Source organism: Trichechus manatus, unplaced genomic scaffold (genome assembly GCF_000243295.1).
Source record: "Trichechus manatus latirostris isolate Lorelei unplaced genomic scaffold, TriManLat1.0 scaffold00144, whole genome shotgun sequence".
Taxonomy (NCBI): domain Eukaryota; kingdom Metazoa; phylum Chordata; class Mammalia; order Sirenia; family Trichechidae; genus Trichechus; species Trichechus manatus.
In genome coordinates this window covers 1,994,587-2,020,155 of record NW_004444080.1, presented here as the reverse complement: position 1 = coordinate 2,020,155, position 25,569 = coordinate 1,994,587, and the positions used below count along the sequence as shown (strand labels likewise).

The 25,569-nt window shown below is 38.5% G+C and overlaps 1 protein-coding gene across 3 annotated transcripts; it reads right to left on the bottom strand.

The window, feature by feature from the left end:
• Positions 1 to 1,001: 1,001 nt before the first annotated feature.
• On the bottom strand, positions 1,002 to 19,503 carry VCAM1 (vascular cell adhesion molecule 1). Of its 3 annotated transcripts, none has more exons than XM_004385723.2 (9): positions 19,342 to 19,503; positions 18,526 to 18,801; positions 15,799 to 16,119; positions 14,250 to 14,516; positions 10,502 to 10,777; positions 7,775 to 8,095; positions 6,639 to 6,905; positions 4,795 to 5,061; positions 1,002 to 1,162 (listed from the first exon to the last, which is right to left on the bottom strand). In XM_004385723.2, the coding sequence occupies exons 1-9, from the start codon at positions 19,403 to 19,405 to the stop codon at positions 1,002 to 1,004; spliced, it is 2,220 nt and encodes a 739-aa protein (XP_004385780.1). In that variant the 5' UTR covers positions 19,406 to 19,503. The 3 variants fall into 3 exon arrangements, with proteins under 3 accessions (XP_004385780.1, XP_004385781.1, XP_004385782.1); XM_004385724.2 differs by having other exon boundaries at positions 18,712 to 18,801; XM_004385725.2 differs by lacking the exon at positions 10,502 to 10,777.
• Positions 19,504 to 25,569: the final 6,066 nt, after the last annotated feature.

Here is a 25,569-nt window from a genome sequence, read left to right as displayed (position 1 = left end):
AAATTTAAAAAAAATTGCAGAATCTAAGAACTCAAAAACAGATATCCCAATTCAATAAATTAGGATGGCACCCAGAAACCAGAATATCACATTTCCGTAATGATTCTAATCACTTTACTACCACTTTTGAGTTGGGTTCTTCAGTCTTGGAACTTGGCATTTCAAAAAGAGCTACAATGTGACTAAAAGAGGCAATTTATAAAAAAAATACACACGTCTTCAGTCTCAGAAATTACCACTTTACTATACAAAAAAAAAACTAAGCATTTACAAAAGAAAATCAAAAGCAGTTGCATTTTTTTAGACTACATTAAGAAAGTTACGCAAGAGTCTCATGAGCAAGCAACATCATAAAACATCTCCGTACCTTGTCAGTACCATACAGAGAAATCCTGTCAACTGTTATACCATTATAGGTTGAGGAGTTTAGTACCTGAAAGTCAACCCAGCACCCTCTTGGTTTATCATTTCCTGTACAAATATAACACTCTGGCATCTTTACAAAACATGAAATTGTTTCCAATGAACTTTATAGGAATAAAATTTTGTTATAGGAAATAGAATATAAAAAAGGTGACATAGGTCAGCTGCAAGTCAATATTAATGTTAAATTTTTCTAAGATGTATTAAGTTATAACAATTAGTTCAAGCAACACTGTTTAATTATTTTGGAGATCTCAGCATAGAGTGCTGCTATTTCAAGCAATGATTCTATGGAATAATTTTATTTTACATATTTACATATTATGTTATTGTATATACATATCAAGGAACTGCTCCAGTCATTGCATCTCAATGGCAGTGCCTATTTTTTCAGGTAGAAAGTTTTCCTTTGGCCTTTTGTTCACAGCAAGGGACACAGGCAGCCATTTCTTTACACATGTCCATTATATTCAAGGAAGTCTGAATGCTCAGCTAGTTGTTTTCCCCATGGAATGATGGGCAGTATTAAGGATTTGGACTGATAAATACTGTCTCTGGTTGAACATTTCAAACGTTAACTACACTTTTGATTTCAGTGCTTCTACAAGACTGTATGAGCCTTTCATGTTGGCTTTTCTCACAAAGTAGACGGTCATTCCAATGACAGGTATTATTAAGGAGCATGCACAATAGAGCACAAGAAGTCCAGGAGACAAATAGTCCTGGTTATTTTCTCTTCCTGGAAAATAGGGAAATGGATGCAGTTAATGTCTCGTACAAAATGAAATTGTTTAATAATAATAGTAACATGTTTTATTATAACAGTACAACTAGTTCTCCCCGAAGAAGTGACTCAAAGCAGTGACAAAGACCCAAAGTGCATATTTCTCAAATTATCTAAATAATCAGCTGGTGGTTGCTATGGTTGTGACAGGTCTGAAGATGACACTAATTGATTCCATGATCTGGGATTCAACTAGATTCAAGTTTAGTTGTAGAGTGGATGCAACTTTTTAGGACTCATTTACAAGAATAGGAATTGGTGGAAGGTGTTTTCTTTGGGAAATAGAAATATGTACTAAAGAACTGTGACACTGATCACCATGATTTGAAAAGACTAACAAGTTCTCCAAGTAAACCTTTGTAACACTTAGAATGCAACCAGTATTTAAAAAAAAAAAAGGTTGCCCTCGAGTGGACGGGACCCCATGTGTTACAGAGGAGAACTGCTCCATAGGGCTTTCTTGGCTCTCATCATTACAGAAACAGATACTGGTGTAGCAGAGTCAAACTGCCAACCTTTAGGCTAGTAACTGAGTCCAAACTGATTTCACCACCCAGGGACCTCCATCCAGTATAGGCAAATACCACCTAAGATAGTAAGAGAAAGAAATCTTGTCTACCTTTTTTTCAGAGATATATAGAAAACTTTACATTTCATATGTCTTAAGTAGGGCACCTTAGTATATATTATTCCTCTTCAGCATTCATATTATTTCTTGATAAACTGAAGTTCTTTGGATAGCATCATGTTTCATCTTAAATGTTACTTTCTCAGAGATGCTTTCCCTGACCTGCATCTCCTTCAGTCTAAATTAGGAACCCAACACACTCTCATAACCCACTACACTTTCCCTTCACAACCCTTATCACAATTTGCATACGTGTTGCCTCAGTCCTGGCAGATATGAGAGATCTGACTTTAGTGATCGCTGCATCCCCTCTAGAACTTTCAAATCACTAGAGGTCAACCAACTAGAAAAGAATCATTAGGGTCAGGTTAAGTGAAGTCAATTTTTCAAATTATTGACATTAACAACACTTCACATAGTGATGATTGCTTCAGTTTTCTACTTTCCCTTGCTAGATTAGAACTAATCAAAATATAAGGATAATATCTTAATCAGATGTCCATCATAATCATAATTTTTATTAGACATCAGTATTGATGACAATAGTATTTCTGGGCAATGGTATTTCTGCACCTACTATTTTATTTTCAATTTAATAAGTATTATCTTTTGTCTTTCAGTTTTCCCTCGGGTACCTGCAGTAAAATATAACTTGTTGCTGAGTCAGTTGCCAGGGCATTGCCAGGGAAAATTTCAAATATGATTTTCTAATAGCTGTATAAATAACACAAATCCTAAAGATTCCCAACTATCACTATCATTGGAATATATTCAAGCCACAAAAAATTAAAACTCCAGCTAAATAAAAAAAAAGACTACTTCAAAAGATGTGGGGAAAAAAAGTGTCAATTGTTTGTCTCCATTCATATCTAGTTATTTTAAACCATATTTAGGTTGAGGGTCTGAATTTCTAGCTGAGTACCCAATATTCTTTGATTTCATTTAAGTAATGAACGAAAAATGGCAAATATGTAAGTTGTTAATTTAATAAAACGCCTAGAAAAGACAACATTGCGTGAGAAAGAGTTAAAAAGTGGAGAAGTTTTGAATTGTGTCTTTAAAAGAAAGTAATTAACTACAGACAGAATTACGAAAATGTTAGGAGTCCAGTTTCCTGGGGCTAGACTCAGTTAAAGGCAGCCTAGGGCCCTGGTGGCACAGTGGCTAAGCACTCGTTGGCAACTGAAAAGTCAACATTTCGAACCCACCAGCAGCTCCATGGGAAAAAAAACTAGCGATCTTCAGCCTAGGAAGCCCCATGGGGCAGTTCTACTCTGTCATGTAGGGTCACTATGAGTCAGAATCAACTCGACAGCACACAACAACAACTAAGGCATCAAGGATTAAAGAAAATGGGAATGAATGAATTTACACCTACTTGTAACTGAGATCGCAATCCCTCCAGAATCATATTCAACCTCATTGGAAGCACGAATTACATACATCCTTGTGTCATTTTGAGTGATATGATACAAGGTAAATGTTCCATCCTTCGAACTCATAGTAACTTCATTGACGGGATCAACTCTTTTCAGGATAATTACTCAGAGAAATAACCTAAAAGTTTTACAGGTAATCATGATATTTTCCCCTTCTTTTACATTTCTAAATGGATGTACTGATATTGTCGAATTTCAAGGAGGTAATTTGAAGACAGAAAACATATTGTAAGGCTTGCAATCCTAGAAAAGTTGGCCAGATGCATAAAATTTTCACTTGTGTTCTGACCTGGGTTCAAATATTGTTTACGTTGACAGGTGGTTGCTAACTCTGATAGCCAAGTGCCAGAAGTTCTTAAGAGTTGGCATTTGTGTGTAGTACTGTTCACTCCAGGGCCAAGTTTGGCTTCCAATACACAACTGGAGCTCATTAGCATGCAAGGACTGGGGGAAACTGATAAAAGCAGACATATTCTGCTTACTTCAATGAGATCAACAGATCCTACTGTGCATTCACAAGAGGGTTTAAGAGATTAAGGGACACACAAGGAGTCGGAGTCAACTCTACGGTAGAAACTGCAGTCTAAACCAGTTGCCATCAGTCAGCTCTGACTCATGGCAGCCCCATTTGTATCAGAGTAGAACTGTGCTCCATAGAGGTTTTCAAAACTGGTTTTTCAAAAATAGATTGCCAGGTCTTTCTTCCAAGCAGCCTCTGGGTGGACTCAAACCTCCAACCTTTTGGTTACCAGTTGAGCATGCTAACCATTTGCACAGCTCAGGGACTCCTTCTGTAGTCTAGGGATTCTTTTATGTTGTTCTGGATCAAGAGTTCCACCCCGGATTGTTTATTATCCTGAAAAGAGTCAATCTAGAAAATACTCAGTTACTCCATGTTCAGAGAATCTGTTCCTTTCTGGTAGGAAGGAAGAAGGTCTATGTAGAAGCCTTCTTTTTCCCACATGTCTGTCTTACTGCTTTGAGTTGTTAGTTGCCCTTTAGTCGATTCTGACTCGTGGCAACTCTACGAGTACAGAGTAGAACTGTGCTCGATAGGGTTTTCAAGACTGTGGTCTTTCAGAAGCCAATTGCCAGGCCTGTCTTCTAAAGCGCCTCTGGGTGGGTTTGAACCACCAACCTTTCTGCTAGTAGTCAAGCGCTTAACCACTTGTGCCACTCAGGGATGACTCCTCCTGCTTTAGTTTCTCCATATCCTCCAGAGAAAGATTTTAAAAATATGGTTAAACACTTAGCAAATGCAAGACCTTAGAACCAATGATGCATGGTCAACTCTGAGAAGAGCAAATGGCAATTCCACATCCACCAATGATTAATGTCAACTTCCTGGCTAAACGCTGTAGGATAGAACAGCTGTGCTTGATTATTTCAGGAAACATTAAAAAGTAACCACAATAAAAATGGAATTCAGGTCCATTTTGACAACTCATTAATCTAATCGTAGGAATCCTTTACAATCCACCAAACCTTGGAACTATTAAAAAACAAAAACAAAAACTAACCTTTAACATCAAGTGTCAAGCTTCTTAACTGGGAGCCAACCGCACTTTTAGATTCACATTCGTACACTCCTGCATCCTCTAACTGGGCTTTGGGTATGGTATATGTGCCATCTATAGATTTTAGCATCTTGTCTCCCGTTTCTGCTTTCTTCTTCAGCGTTATCCAAATTTCTGAAACGTTTCCACATGTACAGGAAATAGTGACAGTGTCTCCTTCCTTGACACTCTCAGATGGAAAAGCTGTAAGCTGTATATCTTTTGGCACAACTGTGAAGAGAATTTAAAAGCCACCATTGATTGAGTGAAATATAAACCAATTCTATATTAATTTAATGACAGAAACAATAGCTTTCAAGGGGCTAATTAGTGCTTATTTACACTGTTTGCATTAAATGTTTAGGGGGCAAGTAAAAAAGTCAATATTATTGCAAATGATTATGTTTTTAATAAAAGGAAGACGGGTCTTACGATTCTCTCATATTCCTTAATATAATTCCTTAACCAGACAAGCACACACACACAAAAAAATGGGTGTTTAATAAACAACTACAGAATTAAAATGTGAAAAAGGAAATCTGTTTTTTGTGACATTGTTTTAAAAAAATTTTCCTTGAAGTACCAAGCTCTTTACAGAGTAATAAACAGCCATAGAATTCAAATGTGAAGAGGGAAGATTAGTTTTTTTGTTATATTATCTTGAAAATTTTTTCCTTAAAGTACCAAGCCCTTTACAGACTTCTGAGTTTTGAGCTAGATCCTCCCAGATCAAAAAAATTAAGCTGTACAGAGATGGTTTTCTTGCTGTTCTTAACAACCACAGCCACCATTTACTAATTGCCAGGCAATGGACTGGTATGTGATATACAACATTTCTATTAATACAGCAACCTGTATTAATAAGGGAAGTGCCTTATCACCATTTCACAAGTGAGATTCCTATTATGATCACCTATCCTGTGACTTGATTTAAGACTTTTTCCTCATCCAGGGTCACAGTACCATAACATCCATCCTAAGGGTTCTCTTTAAGGTTGTACATTGCCCTTTAAAGGCTTTTCTTTTAAAATGTAACTATTATCAAAGTGAGGTAACAAGAAAGTCACAAATACCTCTCTGGAAATAATACCAAGAGGTAGGAAAGGAAATGACATCTTGGTGAAGAAAAGACTCTTGATACCTAAAGGGAAGGCACCAGGGCAAATCCAAATTGAGCACTTCACGGTTTTGCCTATCCCTGGCTAGGGCCTCAACCAGCCAATGAGGAGATTACTTTGTTTCAGTCCTGACTCTCCATCTCAGAGAGAGGGGGTCTTAATATAATGACTTAACTCCCTCTCATAGCTCTTCATCACCAGGCAGATGAACCAGAAGGCATAGTAAATGCTACTCTTCATCCCAGAATTTACAAAAGGTTTAAATGCCTTATTAGGCTTCTAAGCAAATACTAGTAGGCCCCTTCGGAGATTCCCACTTAGGATCCACTTAAACAAAATATGGTGGTTTTTTTTCCTAAATAATTTCCAAATACATATATACCTCTTCTATAGTGGTTATTTCAACAATATAAACACTGCCTCATAAGTGTACCTGGAACTCCTGACACAGTTCCTGGAGCTAGCTTTCCATTTGAGGTTAAACGAATTTCAGGATAAGTGACTTTGGAATGGTTCATGGAAAAGGACCATGCCAGGAGCTTTCCATGAAAAAGAAACTGCACCAGCTCTTCAAAACCCTTAATGCATATTTTAGGTACAAATTTTGTTTTCCAAGAGAACTTTGCTCATAACCAGTACTACAACCAAAGTAATAATATCGATAATAATTTGTAATCATGCTCTGTTCACCTTGAATAATTAATTCGACTTCTTTTCTGTTTATTCCAGCCTGGTTAATCCCTTCACACACATAAATACCAGAATCTTTCATCTTTGTAGACATTAAGGTGAAAGTTGTATTTTCGGAAAGAGGCTGTAGATCTCCGTTATTTAGCTTCTTGCTCCACAGAATCTTTGGAGCTGGAAGGCCATCACTAAAGCACGTCAAGTTTACAAAACTACCTTCCTCCACAATGGAGGAAGGGCTAACCAGGATGGTTGTATCCCTCGGGGCAACTGAAAAGATAAAGCTACTTGTTAGCTTAACCTCTTACACCCTGAGTTCCAAAGAGTTTTAATAATGTTGCAAAACTAGGCTAAAGACTCGGCAGATTAGAACAGTTTATAAACCCTGACAACTTTACCAAAGGAGTTTCTGTCCCTAACTTACCATTTACATTAGCAGAATGATAGAGAGTAGAATATGCACATCATGAATATTTTCTAATACAAGTAAAGTTCGGTAGAAATCCCGTTGCTACCAAAGAATGGATGGTCAACGATGGTGTGTGTTGCCGTTGTGGTAAATTAAACATGGCCAGAAATTATTTGAATCTCCTCTCATCAAAAAAGTCTGTTTTTCCACTCCTTGAATCTGGGTTGGCCTTGTGACATGCTTTGACCAATAAAAGATTTAAGAAGTAACACTGTAGGACTTCCAAGCTTTCAAGCTAATGAAAGCTAATGAAAGAGGCAACTTTCATTACCACCCTCTTAAAGCAAACACTGTGCCCTGGTGAGCAAATCTGGATGAGTTTCCTTGAGGATGAGACACCACATGGACAAAGAGAGGCCCATACATCTTCAGCTAATGTCCCAAACATGCAAGTGAAGCCATTTGGGACCAGCCCCTTTAGTCAACCTGCCGATTGACTGACTATGCCTAAGTGAGCTCAGGTGATACCATATTGAGCAGATGAACTGCCCAGATGATCCCTTCCCAAATTGTCTACTCATAGAATCATAATTAATGGTTATTGTTTTAAGTTTTGGGAGTGGTTTGCTACAATGATCATTATTTTGAAATTTCCTTTCGTTAACTACCGCCTGGCAAACATGATAAAGAAATCCATATTAAATTTTGGACACATCACATATGTACTTACCGTTAACATACAGTGTCTCTGTACTCTGCCTTTGTTTGGGTTCAAACTCCATTTCACTAATATTTAACTTAGCCCGACAAACAAGAACTTTTCCAGTGTCTTTGGTGGTGGGGATGAACGTCATTTCCAAACTCTTGGTCTCTAGGGATTGCTTATCCATGTCCCCCCAAAAGCCTTTATTCTTTATAATATTTTCTCCCATTAGTAAATCAATCTCCAACCGGTCAAAAGGGTACACTTCAGGAACCTTGCAGCTTACGGTGACGGGGTTTTCATTCACTACAAGATCACTCATCTCAATTTCTGGATCTCTAAGGAACGCTGCAAATATCAAGCAAAAATGATGCTTACATGTGCCCTTCAAGGAAAAACTGAACCAATCTTTATTAAATGCAAAAGTCTCAAAATGACAGCTTTAATTCACCTGATATAGAATGATTATCAATATATAAAAAATGACATTAAATGTAAATACTTGTGTATGATATTAAATATAAGTAATGCTGGAAACAAAAGAAACACCTAATTCATCAACTCCTCAAGTAATTTAAAAAAAAACCCATTGACAGCGAGTCGATTCCAACTCATAGAGACCCCATGTGTTATAGAGTGGAATTCTTCCATAGGGTTTTCTTGGCTGTGATCTTTACAGAAGCAGATCACCAGGCGTTTCTTTTACAGTGCCATTGGGTGGGTGCAAACTGCCAATCTTTAGGTTAGTAGCCAAGTGCAAACCATTTGCACCACCCAGGGACCAAAGTGATAAATATACTTCTTACTTTTCTCTTCTTAGTGATGCAGCTTTGCTGAAAGCCATGACCTGATCTTTTCTAAGAAGTTGTCAGTTTCCACCATCTTATTTAGTAACTACGTATTTTAAATGTTTATAATTTACAGAGTATGGGAGTACTAGTCCCTTGATACTGATCATCTCATTCTTCAGAACAGCTGATAAAACTGGTATTAACTTATTTTACGCCTAGAAAAACTGAAACTCAGAGGATAAAAGACTTTCATTCTGCATCACACCTAGCAAGTTGCCAAGCTGAGATCAGAACCCCTTTTTCTCTGATCTCAGATCCGAGGCTGGATTTCACAGAGCCAAGCAACCCTTCAAGATCAGATAAGACCCACAGGACAGTTCTTAATTTAAACACTTTCTAATGACTGTATTTAGCCAGTAAGTTTTAAATATTACTCAGATAGTACTTCCAGTTAAAAAAAAAAAAACTATAAAAGATTTTGTTTATAAATAATAACATTTATAATACATACTATGCAAATCAATAGAAATGAGACTGACCTGGCTATCAAGAGCAACAGCAATGCTAAAAAAATTTTTTCCCTAAGAAAAATATTGTTGAAAGTGACACTTTCTCAAATATTTCCATACTGCAATAAGACTTCACCACTGGTTCTCATTTCTGTTGGAAATGTGCCTACCTCAGCAGATCCTAGGCTCTGGGTAATATGATAAGGCAATAAAATTTACCCTTCTTTTGAGAGTTTCAAATCCCTTTACAGACATACTCTAACTCATTCTGGACAAAATCCTGATGGGTAACACAAGTTTGGGCAGGGTTTCTGGTGGAAAATCTCCACAATATGTTCTCTTGAATTCTGCTGAATAAAATAAGGCAGAGTAACTCTCTCAAAGAAATATCTTTGTGGTCACTTTGCCAATTTTGTCCCTTATTCGTTACAAACTGAGGAATTCCAGCAGCGTCAAATTCTTAAGAGATTTGAGGTTGTAAAGGATTTTTATGAAGGTGAGAAGAACGGCAAGGAAAAGTATAGATTATATATTACACTGTAAATCAGTATTAAGAGGGCGTCTGTAGTGCTGTTTCCTAGTTCTGAGCTGTTTCACCTGAGCTGCTACCTGACAACCCCCATCTCCAGTCTAACGCCTGTCTTCATATTTGGCTTTCTCCCGCATTCTATTGACTCACTTCTTTTCCTTCCTTCGGGTTTCCAAATGTGTCTTTAGAATCAGTAGGTTCAGGCCTTATCCCAATTGAAATGGTTGAGCAGGCAGTCACTCCCACCCAGTTATCTGAATGGGCACTGATGCTTGATTGGGAGGTGTCTCTGACTTTAGTGCTAAGTACTTTCCCCCCACTCCTTGGTTACTACCACCTCCAGTCCAATATGCACACAGAGGGAGCATTGGTGTGTTCAAATGAATGACGAGCACATCGATAAGACACAAACTAAGGATTGTGAATGCTGTGTACATATACAATACATGCTTAAGATTTAGGCTGATTATGTTGCATCAGACAATTCTGATTCACAGATATGTGAACCATGTTGTTACCTCCCATTGAGTTGCCACTAACTCATGGCTACCCCATGCACAATGGGATTGTACCCTTATGATCCATAGGGTTTTTATTGGCTGATTTTTCAAAGGTAGATCCCAGGCCTTTCTTCCTAGTCTGTCTCAGTCTGGAAGCTCCACTGAAACCTGTTTAGCATCATAACAACATGCACCATCTCCACTGACAGATGGGTGGTGGCTGTACATGACCAGAATCAAACTGAGTCTGCTACATGGAATGTGAGAATTTTACCCCTGAACCACCATTACCCCCTTAGGAACCATACACAATGCTAAATTCCCTTTCTAAACACATGGATCTCATTGTATATCACAGACTGTGATCTTTTTTTCCACCTGAGCTTAAAAAAAAAAAGTCATAAACAATTCTGAAAAATACTTACAATAGACTTGCACCTGGATTCCTTTTTCCAGTTTCTTATGCCCACAAGTCACTGTACACAGGTAATCGTGTTCGTTCTCAAAGCTAATGGGACTCAGGGTCAGCGTGGACTTGGTCCCCTCGCTTCTCACCTTCCCACTGAGTGGGCTGTCTATCTGGGTTCTCCAAGAGAAAGATGGGGATCCACAGCCTGTGACATTACACGTCAACACAACTGAGTCCCCAATCTGAGCAGCAATCCGGGACTTAGGGGAGACCTCGACTGTAAACAGTTTCTCTGAGGGGAAAGAACAAAGCGAAAGGAAGGTAAGACTCTTTTCTTCTTCCACCACATTGCAATATATGATTCCCCCCGCCCCCATCTCCTTTTAGCTAATACCTCTGCCAAAAAGAAAATACTCCTTTCCATGTTGGAACCGTGAGAAATGAGACCACATCTTTTAAGAAAGAACCCAGGACAGTCCATTGATTCACTCATTTAACTGAATGAACGTAGATAAAGATTTGTCAACACAGAGGTTGGCATCTTTTTATAGCATCGTCCAGTCTCTTCTCAAATGTAGTTTATCAAGTCCTTGCAGTACTGGATGAGAGCTCAAATAGTGTAAGTGGCTCCTATGTGTCAGATACTGTGCAAACCACTTTACATATATGATCTCATTTAACCCTCACAATAGTTTTATGAAGGGGTAATATTATTTCTCCTTCCCTCCTTCAGGAAATTTAAGCTCAGAAATGTTAAACAACTTTACACAGCTTACAGATTGCAAAATTAAGACGTAAAGCCCGGTGGGTTTGATTTCAGATCCAAAGCTTTTCCTTTGCTAAAACAACTAAACCAAGTCATTGTCATATGGAGATAAAACAAGATCTAAGGTGGCATACTGGTTAAGAGCTACAGCTGCTAACCAAAAGGTCAATAGTTCAAATCCACTAGGCTCTCCTCGGAAACCCTATGGAGCAGTTCTACTCTGTCCTGTAGGGTCTCTATGAGTCGTACTTGACTCAACAGCAATGGGTATGTACATAAGAGAGGTACTAGAAAACCTACAAAAAATATCTTCTAACTAGATATATCTGTAATAGACCAGTGGTTAGAGATTTCGTCTGAACAATAGAAAGCTACACCATTGAAAGCCACATGGAATCAAATTGAAAGCTAAGTAAAAACCTAAGCACTATAGTGATACACAAGTCACCTCTAAAATTTGTTTGATGCAATAGAAAAATGCTTTAAAATTAATTCAGAGGCTGAAAGCTGAGATGTGAGGGCAAAATCTTAAGTCTCAAATATCCAGGAAAGCTGTTTGGCTACAGAACTATCCCTGCTGGGTACACAGGCTTCTTTTGGATGACTGTTGTTTAAGGGGAAAGGAACTCTAAATCCTGCCCTCTGCTGCCCTGAAGAAACTGGGGGTTATTGGCCAACTCCGAAAGTGACAGATGAGATGCCACAGGAAAGAAATAAAATCTTCCTTACTGTAAATATCAGGCTGGGGATGGAGGAAGGAAATCTCAAGAAATAAGTAATCCAAACACACTGGATTTTGCAAGATTCATGTCTGTGCAGGTGAAGTTATTCTTCTCGATTGGTTTGTCTAATTGCGACATGTCAATATCTTCCAAATATGACTTTCCTCAAATTACCTCATTAAACTAATGTGCTATTGATTTTGAAAGACAGAAGTCATTCAGAACAATAACCAGAGCTTCCTAGTTCCTTATATGCCATTGTGAAAATGGGGATCTTGAAAAACACATCCTCTTCCTGCCTATGAACAGTTCGCAGATCATTCTTGACTGTAGCTGCTTATTTTACACTGTAAACTTGTGGCTCCTAGGGAAGTAACTCTTATAGGTAACTGAAAAGCTGCTTTGAAAGCTCATTTCTGTCAATTCTACCTTCAGTAGTTAAGGAAGTTAGAATACCACTCCGATGCAAAATGCAAAACAACCCTCCCCAACCCTAGAACGTATTTCTTTTTCACCACTGAAATGGCAGACAGTTTATTAAGGAGTGAAGTTTATTCCAGGATCGATGATTAGCTTTACTAGCTTTTATTAGTCTAATATCTTTGCCGGTCTCTTGGGAATGCTAACCTAACATCCGACTGAGTTCATTTACTAATGGTGAGCTTGAATTTTATTTTACTTTTTTAGCTATCCTAGTTTAAGCTCTACTCTATGTTTAAAAATTTTTTAATTTAAAAGCTTCATTTAAAGAAAATTGTCTTGTCCTTGTTTACAAGTTTTTCATCGAACAAACATTCACTGAGAACATATTATGGGCCAGGTACTGTACTAGACATTCAAACATTAACACACACACACAAAGAGAGAGACAGACAGACAGAAATCCCGACTTTAAGGATCTTACTGTTTAATGGAAAGATACATTTAAAAGTTTTTTTTTTTTTGGCACTTACTAAAATATATTCAACTTACTTGTTTATATGCCTGACTTTCCCTCCTAAAATGTAAGTCCTCCCCCACCCCCGGGCAGTCTTCATGATTTTATTCATAATTCCCAGCATCTAGCACAATTCTTTGACTCTTAGACCAGGGTTTTTAATATGTGTTGAAATGAAAAGAAGTGCATATATGTCTATAAGAAGAGTTGAGTGAACGCAAAAGGAGGAATGACTAACTTTGCTTAAGTGAGTCTGGAATTGAGAGGCTGACATGAGCTTTGTCTTGAAGCCTGGGTAAGACTTTGCCAGGTGAAGGAAGGGGAAAGGGCATTCCACACAGAAGGAACAGCACGCACTGAGGCACAGGGTCACAAAGGTAGTTTCTGACCAGATTGTGAAGAGTTTTATGTGACTATTTTACGACACGTTCATTTTAATTTATATGCAATTAGGGTTTCAACTGAAGTCATATAATATGAGCACCTTTTTTGTTTAAACATCATAACTTTGGTAGCAGCACATAGGATTGATTACTTCGGGGACAGAATGATAGCAGGGAGACCATTTTAAGGCAATTAGCTACAGCTGAAAAGGCATGTGGTTTTTGCATTAAAACGGGCCTGTGTGAAAATCATAGTAATGCCACTAATGAATTATTTAACCCTACACAAATTATGAACTATGCCTGGCCTCAGTTTTTATCCACCTCATATGGTTGTGATGAAGATTAACAAGATAATATATATAAAATGGAAAAGCGAATTCCTGGCAAATATTAGGTGTACGATCAGTAGGAGTCAGTATTAATCTCTTTGTGAGTCTCCATTCTCTCATCTAGAAAATGGATATAAAATACTTTGTTATTTCTTACAGATTACGGATAATGTCTATAAGTGCCTGGAACATAGCTAGTGCTCAGTAAATGTTATTTAAGAATATCTTGCAGGAATCCAAGTAAGAGATGATAAACTAAGGCAATGGCAGGAAGAGTGAAAAAAGAGGTCAATTCTAGGGATCATTTTGAGGGAGAACTGATAGGATTTGACAATTTGGAACGGGAGCATGAATTTGGGAGTCGCCAGCACATGGTAGTTCAAATCTTGGGAATGTATAGTGAGAAGAGAAGAGGGCCAGGGATGAAAGCTTGTTAACACCAATATAACAGGGGGCTGGCAGAAGAGCATAAACCAGGGAATGAGACAGTGAAGGACAATGTGAGATGGAAAAGAATCAGAAAAGCAGACCCATATGGAAGCAATTTCCACATTGAAACCATTTCACCGTTGCTCTATTGCCAATGGCAGCACCTTTCTTATTCCTTTTGCACATTCTACTTACCTTGAACAATTAATTCCACTTCTTTTCTGTTTCTCCCAATCAGATTAACTCCTTCACATATATAAATTCCAGAATCTTCCACCCTCATGGCAATTAAAGTGAGAGTTGCATTCCCAGAAAGGGGCTGTAGATTCCCATTATCTAATTTCTTGCTCCAGAAAATCTCTGGAGCTGGCAGGCCATCACTGGAACACATCATGGTCACAGAGCCACCTTCTTGCAGACTTGTGGAAGGGTTCACAAGGATAACTATATTCTTGGGTGAGACTGAAAAGCAAGGCACAATGTCAGCCGTTGCTAAGCATCACCTTGATCCAATAGGGTAGTATATATTTTTTTTCATAGTCTGTATTCATGTGCTTCCAACAATTTGATGAACTGTTGCTGCTAAATTAATGTAAAGAACTGCTGAGTCATTAAAGGATAGTCAATCCAGTTTTGGACTAACTTGAATGAGTTACATTTTTTGATGTTTGTTATTTTCAGATGGTCATAGATTCAGAATTTAAGAAGGGCCTTTAGAGTCATCTAGTTCAATCTCTCACCCAAGGTAAGAATCCCATCTAACCATCCTTGCCAGTTGCTCATCCAAGTCAGCTTCAATACTGACAGAGAGTGGCAACATGCCACCTGACAAAGCAGTCAATTTGATTTTTGGACAGTTCTAATTATTAGAACATTTTCCCTCTATTGAGTGGGATCTTCCTCTTTGTAACTAACTTTTAACATTGGTCATAGCTCAGCCCTCTGCTGTTACACGGAATAAATTGAATCCATCTTTCATGTGACTGCTTTTTAAATACTTAATTATAGCCCTCTTTTCCAAGTATTGTCTTCTCCAGGAAAAATACCCTCTATCTTGACTATTCTTCTCAAAATATTGCTAAAGAGCCTTTCCATCTTCGTCTCTTTCTGTTAAGCATGCTATAGTTGGTGATACTCTTTTTAAAATGTGGTCCCCAGAGCTGAACGCGCATTTGAGTCTAAAACAGACCTCAATGAGTCCACTTGTGGAACTGCTCTATGGGACTGAAAGACTGTCTTAACTCCCCTGCAGTCTCCTAGAGCCTGGGGGCACTCAAACCCCATCAGCTATCTCCTACTCAGCGCATGCACACACACACACACACACACACACACACACACAGAATAAGCGCCCACCTTCTCAAATCTCTATAGCTGTGCAGCTAATATTTCAAGGCATTTTAGGAGAGTTTACAAAACATGATTTAAAATATTTTCTTGTTTGATCCTATTTGCTACAGTCAGGTGGTACTATTATTCCCCTTTTATAGATTGGGAAATGGAGGCTTAGAGAACTTAAGCAAGTTCACACAGTTAATGGAGTCAAAACTTAAGCTGTCTTCTCAACCCAAATCCAGTGCTCTTTTCACTGAATCATGCTGATGGCAAATATTATGTTCACCATGAATAAAAATGGAGTAAAAACTACAAACAAGTTTTTTTCTTGTATTTAGTTGCTAAGGTTATTGCTGTTCACCAGAACCTAAATTCCCATAAAAACTAGGCTACATACACAAGTACTTACTGTAGACTTGCAGTACTTTTGTGGTCTTTCTTTCTGCGAGTTCAGGATCAATTCCAGCAATGTGTAATTCAGCTCGGCAAAAAAGGGTTTTTCCAATATCCTTGATGACAGGAATAAAGGTTACTTCTAAACTCTTGGTTTCCGTGGACTTCTTGTCCATGTCCTCCAGAAAAATCTGACTCTTCATGACTTGGTCGTCCTTCAGTAAATCTATCTCCAGCCTGTCAAATGGGTAAACATCAGGGACCAAACAAATGACTGTGACTGGCTTTCCAACCTCCAATGAGCCACTCAACTGGATCTCTGGGTCTTTAGGGAAAGCTGCAAAGGCCAAATGAATAAATGTGAGTGGGCTTTTAGCTCATGTTGCATGAGATTCCTTACTGTTTTAACACAAAACAAACCAAGTCTAATGCTTTGATAAATACAGTTTTAATACCGCAGAATCCATTGTTTGCATAGCCTTGCAAGGATTTGGATGGGTTCAAGAAGCAAGAATCAAAATCAGCCATCTTTTGGAGGGCTCTGTTCCTATATGTATTGGTTGCCTGGGTTGCACAAATGGCTAACCAAAAGATTGGTGGTTCAAACCCACCTAGAGGTGCCTCAGAAGAAAGGCCTGGTGATCTGCTCTGAAAGGCAACAGCCTTGAAAATGCTATGGGGCACAGTTCTACTCCACAACACGTGGGGTCACCATGAGTCAAAAATGGCTTCATGGCAACTAGTTTGGGGTTTTCTTGGTTTACTTCTGTGTGTATTAAGGGATGTGTGTTACTGGAATAAAAGAAGAGACAAAAAGTTAATGTTTATGGAATAATTATATGGGCCAATCACTGTGCTACACATTTAACATAAATGATTTTATTTTACCCTTACAAAAACCCCAAGAGATTGAGCCCACATTTCACAGATATGAAAACTGAGACTTAGCACATTTGCATAACTTGACTGAGGTGTCACAGCTACGTAAAGCTGGGATTTAAACTCAGAATTTCTACTACTTTGGATTGCTACTGCAGATTATTATGTCATTCTCTTGTTTTAGTCAGGGCAGATATATTTCCATTTTACAGATAAAGAACCTGAGGCTTAGAATGTCACTGCAAAGAATAGTTATTAGGCAAGATATGCTAAGAAATGAAAAGAGCAACTTTAAATAATTGACTTCTGAGAATAGTGCCCCTGACAGGAATTCATCCACCAGAAAGGTACACCTGTGCAATCTCAAATTCAGGTTTTCCTCCTGAAATGCCCAACACAACGTCCCAACCAGTGCTCCGCTTGTACCTTCTAGTACCAAGGAAACATGGTATTTCAGCCAGCCATTGCCTCCTATGCAAAGGCAACCATTTCATCACAAACCATTGCGATGGTAACACATGGCTGGATTCAGGGCCCTATGTAGTAAGAAGAATACAAAGGCCCCAACTCTAAAGAATAATACAATCCAGTGTGGAGTGGAAGCGGGACTATTAAACATAATGAGAGACAGACATTCTTGGAGAAAAAACCTCAGGCAAGATAATTAAAGCCATAAGGGTCTTTTCTTTTTTACAACTTCAACGTTTTTGTATTTGTGAGCAAAGGTGAAGGAACCACCAATGCTGCTACTAATGAAAAAGCTCAGTATTTTTTCATTTTTCATCAACAATTTCTGACCCTCATATGCTGTAAGAAATGTGCCTATAATCCACACAGTTTGATGTCAGTAATATAAGAACTTGCTACTTATCCCTGTATTTACATAAAGGGGCCTTTCAAGGAGTTCAGGGGGCGCACAGGCAGAAACTGTGCACGCAGGACCAGCATGATTGAAAGCAGCCAGGCAGACGCAGTTTCTTGGAAGCATTGGCAACACACGTGGCTTGCTGAAGAATCAATTAAGGTCACTGGGCAAAGTTGGGCTCCAGGATAGCCGAAAAGAATCAACATCACTATAAGGTAATCAAACAAGGTCGTCATGAAGAAATGACCATAAAGGAATCCAGTTTTTTTAGAAAGAGTGGTCATCAGCAGTGAAAAGCAGGTGATTTATTTCAGGCTGGTGTTACTCCTCTTGCTAACTTTGTGTACTGAATTGAGACTGGACCAGGATGCATTCTGGTAGACTAACCTATCAAATTAAGGTAAATTAGGGGTACTCATTTACGAGGCCAATGTAGTTCATTATACAAATATTATGAGGTTCAGCTTCAAGGCTTATTGGAACAAAAAAAAAAAAAATTCTAATTTTATCTTCACGAAAGTCAAATAAGTGAAATGTTTGCAGATATTTTTCTCATGTCTAAGGGGAAAGCTGTATTATAGATCTTCTACTTAACCTTTAAACTGGTTTCAAGCACCAAATTGCATAAAGATAAATAAATGAAAAAAGCCTAAAGGATGTAATTCATAAATCATTTAGACACATTGCCAAGTAACAATGTTAGGACTTAATCAAATGGAAATATTTTTAAAAAAATAAAGAGAACCCTAGAGATCGTATTTCATAGCTAAGAAAACCAAAGCCCAGAGGTTAGATCTTACTCATGAGCTCCATGTTTGTGGCAAAGTTGGAAATAGAAGCCAAGATTTAGGTTCCTGATCTAGGGCTAGACTCAGCTGTCTCTAGCTTTTTTGATGCAGTGTGCTCTCTAGCCAAGAATCTGAACGTGAATATTCGCCTTTTAAGAAACTATCTTAAAGCAAAATTGAGAGAAAACCAAAGATTCTCTGAAGCACTCACAGTAGGGTTCCACCTGGATTCCTTTTTCCAGTTTCCCAGATCCACAAGTCGCTGTGCACAGGTAAGAATGGTCATTGTCGAAACTAACAGGATCCATGGTCAGCGTGGACTTGGTGCCCTCACTCCTCACCTTCGCATTCAGCGGACTGTCTATCTGGGTTCTCCAAGAGAACGATGGGGAGTCGCAGCCTGTGGTGCTGCAGGTCAGTGAGACCGACTCACCAATCGGAGCAAGAACTTTGGATTCAGGGGAGATCTCGATTTTAAAAGCTTGAGCTGGCAAGGCAAAAAGAGAAAAAGCAAACTTACGCCTGGTGTCTTTGGTATTCTTACTCCCTCTTCTCTGTTCTAGCATAATGTCCAAAATATGATCTGGCTGATCTTCTTAAACTGATTCAAGCTAACTGCAAAGCAGCCGAAAGGCACCGACATCTTTGCCAAAGGAGGTGTGAGAATCCTCTTTACTTAGGAGAACTCTCAGTTCTAGCCTTGTTACCCATTTATCAGTTGTTTTATTATTTGCTAAGTTTGATCTCATCAAGAAGTACAGGAAACTAACTACTAGAGATAGAATCCAGATTACTCATTTGACGTTGGAAAAAAAGGTATCAAAAAACATCAATTTGCAGCTCCAACTATGACAATATAATTATGTGTAACAAAACTCAACGGCACACTAAAACTTAGGTTAAATTAAGTTTCCCTACTGTTCTAAAAATCCTACTGCCTTTTTTCACTGCCTCAGCACTACTGAACCCAAAACCAAGGCAAAAACGGAATGTTAGTATTTGAAACAGATCAAGGAGAATCACTTACAAGCTGCAAACACCATCCAAAGTATGTTTGAAGTTCCAAAGATTACAACCATCTTCCGAGGCATTTTAAGTTGCTTCTGCGATGAGAAAATACCGTTCCCAAACCTCTCTTTCTGTCCCACTGAAACTGCCGGTAAAGAGTCTCCAACTCCCGAAGCCAGTGAGGTCCAGTGACGAGTGAAATAGAAAGTCTGCTTTTTATAAAGGGTCTTGTTGCAGAGGCGGAGGGAAATCCCTTCAAGGGGAAACCCGAGGCAGAGCCAGGGAAAAAAGTTTCACTGACACCCAGCCAAGTTCCGGCATTAACTCTTTCAGTTGCTCTCAGGACTGAAACTACGTCTCTTTCCCGGAAAAAGAAAACACTTCCAAACCTATCAAATTCAAGCTTTTATTTATTTATTTTTATTTTTTTAGGAGTTGATTTTCAATCCCAAAAGGATATCTTTGCTAAATAGACATAAGGTAATACTCATTGTAGAACTAGGCTTTCCGAATCCATGGAAGAAGGAGGGAAAAAAGGGGGGGAGAGGAGAGAAAATAGTAAATGGTACTGTAGTTTTTGAAGTGGATAAATAATCAGTGCGTCATGTGGACTGATGTTTTTCCACGAAGAAACTATAATTGCAATTCTAAAATAGAGATGCAATTTTTTCTTATAAGAAAAAGGGAAAGATCCTTTCTTTTGATGAGTCATTTTCGGAAAGGGAGACAGCATGATTTCTTAGTTTTATACTTCTTATTCATAAATATAGTTCTTTGGACAACAAACATGAGTTTTCTGAAATGATATTCTTGAGTAGAGAGTAAAGGAATGTAACTGAATTTTACCACCAAATCAGGGACAATCATTTTTTCCTCTTTGTTTCAGAAAAGTGGTTCAAGTGCTGAATAATTGGAAGTCTTTTGCAGACTTAAATGCAAATGTATGGAATTCATCTGAAGTGGTGAATCTCTTGGGCTATGGGATTTAACCACAAACCCCAGTTAAAGCATGAAAAATAATGTTTTTGCTATGGGGAGGGGATGCTAATGAATTTTGTTATCCCCACCCCACCCTTACCCCTACCCCCATGAAATGATTTTTTTTGAAAGCTCAGTTAACTGGCTGTTTTAACACTGCACACTTATAGCCCAAGTCCTTGCAAAATGCTTGCTCATCAAAAAGAAACCGGATTAGCCACTTCCTTGAGTTATATATGTACACGTCTACCTTCCACAGTGGATCATCAGTTCCTTTCAAGGCAGGGACCAGTTCTTGTTCATTGTGTGTCTACCTCTAACTTCCCAAAATCTACTGCATGGTTTAACACTTATAAAAAAAAAAAAGTTGTCATTAAGTCGATTTTGACTCCGAGTGACCCTATAGGACAGAATAGAACTGCTCCATAGGGTTTCCAAGGAGCAGCTGGTGGATTTGAACTGTCAACATTTTGCTTAGTAGCTGACCTCTTAACCACTGCCCCACCAGGGCTCCCATTTAACACTTAATGAATGCAAAAAAGTGTTGTAATAAATATTATATATTTAAAATTTGGAAAGGAAACTTCCAAAATACTAGCAACAATATACAAATACTGCATGAGAAAAATATTAGAGTCCACAAGAAAATTCCAAAGCTCTTCATCTATTTATTAAATGTTAATATTGAGTCTGTACTATTTTTCAGGCACTGTATTAAAGTTTCCAAGACAGAGAAAATCCCTCTTCTATAAGAACTCACGGAGCCCTGGTGGCACAGTGGTTAAGAGCTTGCCTGCTAACCCACTGCTCCTTGGAAACTGTATGGGGCAGTTCTACTCTGTCCTATAGGGCTGCTGTGAGTCAAAATTGACTCAACAGCAATGGGTTTGGGGTTTTGTTTTTTTTTGGTTTTTTTTTTTGGTATAAGAACTCACAGCCTCACAAATATGTGTGTAGTAAATAGCACTGTACTATGCAACAAAGGCCATAACCCTGGTTTGGAATCTACAACTGTCCCTATATGGCTAGAGAGACCTCCGGAGCTTCTTTTGGATATTGATGTGGCTCCCTCCTATCCTTAGTAAAAAACAAGAAGAAGTGGCAGGAGCTATCCTAGTGCTGTGGTAATATGTAAGTGTGACTTCACCTACTGAACATCTAGGAATCAGAAAAGTGGCTTAGTGAAAAATTAACTGGTAAACAAGTAACCGAAGGGCTCTTTATAATATCGGCATCATGGAGGAAGATTGTCAGCACCATTTACAATGGCTGCTTAACTTCAGAACAGATTGAAAGGAAATTATGGAAGTTTTAATACTTTGAGGCACAAAGACAAGTGGCCAATAGGTCCCAAAATGGGATCACTAAGACCAAGTCATGGTAAATCATTTCAGTTCTGAGTTTGGATATGATTCCAAGGTCGGCACATTGGAGAAATGCCTAATGGATTTGGTTTATAGTGGTTTTAGCAAAATATTTTATGAAGTCCCCCATTATAACTTTGAACTAGATGCCATCTGAGGTCCTACCTGCCCCTCTTAGATTGGGTTGATTGCACCCTCTCCAGTGGCCTCGCAACTACTGCATACCTGCGTACATGCTGCATTTACTTGTTAACATGCCTACTTTACTAATTTGGCAACTCAGGAGGTTTAATTTTTTCTGTCTCAGAATATAGCCCAGCTAAGGCACTCATTAAAATTTGTACAATGAGTGAGTGAATAGAGTTGCAAATGTAAGGTTAACAGATTGGGGCTAACCTGTCTAGAGGAATTGTTACAGGGTTTGTCTTTGAACTCATTCGGTTTAATATTTTTGTCAGTGAGACAAAGGACATGATTATCTAAATTTATTCATAACGCAAGACTGGGAGAGATAGCTAACTTTAGAGATGACAGAATCAAGATGCAGGAAAATCTCAAAAGATATGGTCCAGAAAACGATATGAGAGTTAAAGGGAATGCATTAAAATCCAGCATTTAGATGTAAAACATCAAGTGCTTGAGTACAGGAAAGATTTGACTTGGTAGTCCTCCACAGGAAGATGCTCTGGTGGTTTTAGTTAACCACAAAGTGAGCATGCGCTGACATTGCCATGAGCAGCCAAATAGCTGTGATAAACTTAGGTTGCACTCATAGCAATTCAGCCTTCTGATCACCTGAGGTCATGCTCTTTGAGCACTATGCACTCACCAGACCATACTGAGAACAATGTATCTGAATTCTGGTGCCATTCCTTAAGGAAAAGACTGACAAAAATAGAGGGTGTCCAGAGGAAAGTTGTTAGAATGGTAGATGTCTCCAAAATCCCTGACCTAGTAGGAACTGTTGAAGGAACCAGACATGTTTTGTATGGAGAAGAAACACCTATGAAGCAATGTTATAACTGAATGACTGATGTGCAGAGGAAAGAATATACTTGTTGCTCTGTGTTATACCAAAGTCTAAAAGCAGCACCCATGGGTAGATAGGCACTAGATTATTAGCTCTAGAAGGGCAGGGACTGTGACTGTCCTATTCACCTTTTAGCACTTCAGCATTTAACACAATGACCAGTAGATAGTAGTAAATACTTGTTAAATGAATAAATGACAACAATTTGAAAGAGAGCTTGACTCAGAGACCAACAGAACTGAATTCAAGTTCAGCTGCTCCACCTAGGAGTTGTGAAAACTTGCACAAGCATATGCAGCCTCTCTGAGCCTGTTTACCCATGTGTGAAATGGGGATAACGGTACCATTTCAAGTGATTCATGTGATTTTATGACTATCGAATCAAAAGTAATAATGAATGACAAATCTCTTTAGATAAATGACAAAAATACTATAAAAATGGCACATAATAATATTGTTGTTGCTAGGTGCTGTTGAGTCGATTCTGACTCATGGTGACCCCATGTGACAGAGTAGAACTGCCCCATAGAGTTTTCTTGGTTGTAATCTTTACAGAAGCAGAGTGTCAGGTCTTTCTCCCACAGAGCTCTTGGGTAGGTTCAAACCACCAACCTTTACAGTTAGCAGCCCAGTGTTTAGCCCTTGTGCCACCAGGACTCCTTGTAATAATATTAAGAGCCATATTAAGTTCATTGTGAAAAAGGATTTTCCAGTTATGAAATCTATTCAACCATAGAATGGGTCACCTTGTACTCCCAGTCACTGCAAGTGTCCAAGCAAAGGTTAGATGACATCTCTGAATAATGTAGTAGAGGTCAAGTTTTGTTTTATATGAGATTCAAACTGAATGGCCAGTAAGGTACCCCCCAATGCTAAGAGTCTGTTATTGTGGGCAGTAGTATTCGTCCTTTCTAGCTTAACTTCACCAATTCCCTCACTGTCAATATCAAACTTCTAAATATCTTCTAATGTAGTGTGGTTGCACCCTAACACGCTTCAGACATACTTGCAGTTTCAAATCTTCTAGGACTTCCAGTAGTCAGTTTATTATGGACCTCCCTGGAGCAGAAGTTCGTAACCTTTTTTTCTGTGGTGACCTAACACAGCTGAGGGAGTCACACTCCTAGCAGCAATTCATACCTGGGAGAGAGGAGAAAACATTCCTTTGTGGAGGGCATATCAGAAGGGGGTGGGGGAAGTGAAAAACCACTTCAGTATATTCTACGATGTCGACTCCTCTGCTACTTTGAGTATCACTACTTTAGATTGACCTAAATGATCTATACCTATGACTCAGTTGGTTTGGTTGTACGTAACAGAAACTTTTTACAGTGGTTTAACCAAGCAGGGGTCCAAGGGTATGTAGGTCAAGGCTGGAAAACATCAAGGACCAAGACAGATTCTAGTTTCCTAGTCTGTCATCCTTAGCACGTGACTTTCGCTTTCATAATCCCTCCAGGCATTACATTTGCATTTCAAGCAAAAAAAAAGAGGGAAGGGTGAAGGGCAAAAGATCAAAGCCAGTGAAGTTTATTCCTTTTTAAAGAGTTTTCTCAGAAGTCCTAGGTGGGACTTCTCATTGTAAAGGTGGAATATTGACTATTTTAACTGAATGTGTTGTTGCCCCAAATAGATCAGGATTCTGTTAATAAGAAAAAGGGAAGAATGGGCGCTGTGTAGGCAAGTAGCAGTGTCTGTTGTAGTTTCCTAATTCAGTTCAATTCACAATATGTTTATTGAGAAACTACTATTTGCCAGATGCCATTTTAGCCCCGGGAATATTCAAATGAGAACATGGACAAAGTTTCTACATCAGAGTGAAGGAAAACCGCACAGTATCTGTAAAGAGGTTTCACATAGTTAAACTTGTAACTCCGAAGAGGAGACCATTTATTTATCTCTTGTCTGTAATCAGGAAATAAAATATATTATAGCAAGTTAATATAAGTTTGAGATTTTTCTGGAAAGCAAACTGCAGAGAGATTCATTGTCTGGTTTAAAAAAAAAAAAAAAAAGCCTATCTCACCATGAATTTGTTGTGACTTTCTGAAATTTTGAGGAAAATATTTCTTATCATTAAGAGTTAAAAATGTCTAATAAAACACACATAATGAATGACTTATTGCATTTGTAATATAGCACTGAATTGTTACATAAAATAAGAAGAAGAACTGCTAATATGAAAATTATTTCTCCTTTCTCTTTTGTAAATTTATTTAACAAAATTCAGAATTTAATCACTTACGCTTTGACAGTCCCTCATGTTAAATTCAGCATTTCATATGGACAAGGGTGCCTTTGTGTATTCCAGTTCTTCTGTCTGGAATGATCTTCCCCTCCTCTCTGTTAATTTCCATCTCCAGCCTTCTTAAAAAACACCTTGCCTTGAAATTGTTCCGTTACTTACTATTTCCAGCATTTGCTTTGCTTTCTCAACAGACTTAACTCTTTGGGTATAAGAGCCATGCCCTTTTTAGCATAGCACTGCTCTGATGCTCTGTCTGCCCAAGTGCCTATTAAAGACTATTTGCTGTTGAGTCGATTCCAACTCATGGTGACCCCATGTGTGTCAGAGTAGAACTATGCTCCATAGGGTTTTCAATGGCTACTTTTTTGGAAGGAGATCGCCAGCCAGACCTTTCTATTAAGGTGCCTCTGGGGGTACTTGAACGTGTATCCTTTCAGTTAGCAGCCAAGCCCGTTAACTGTTTGCGCTCCAGGGACTTCAAGTGCCTATTAGGTGACATGAAATAAATGCATGCATGCTTTCGGAGCTGATGGGTGCTATCACTTAAATAGATAACTACTGAGGCAATAATTCAGGAAATTTCTCTCCATTATTAATAATACTTCACATTTGTGTAACTTTATCTAA

Excerpts from the sequence above, each read along its gene's own strand:
- VCAM1 (XM_004385723.2), bottom strand. The coding sequence starts at position 19,405 with ATGCCTCGGAAGATGGTTGTAATCTTTGGAACTTCAAACATACTTTGG. Across the intron at positions 8,096-10,501 it reads AATCCAGGTGCAAGTCTATT|CGTTCCTTAGAGATCCAGAA; the intron begins GTAAGTATTTTT and ends TGATATTTGCAG. Across the intron at positions 6,906-7,774 it reads AGAGACACTGTATGTTAACG|TTGCCCCGAGGGATACAACC; the intron begins GTAAGTACATAT and ends TTATCTTTTCAG.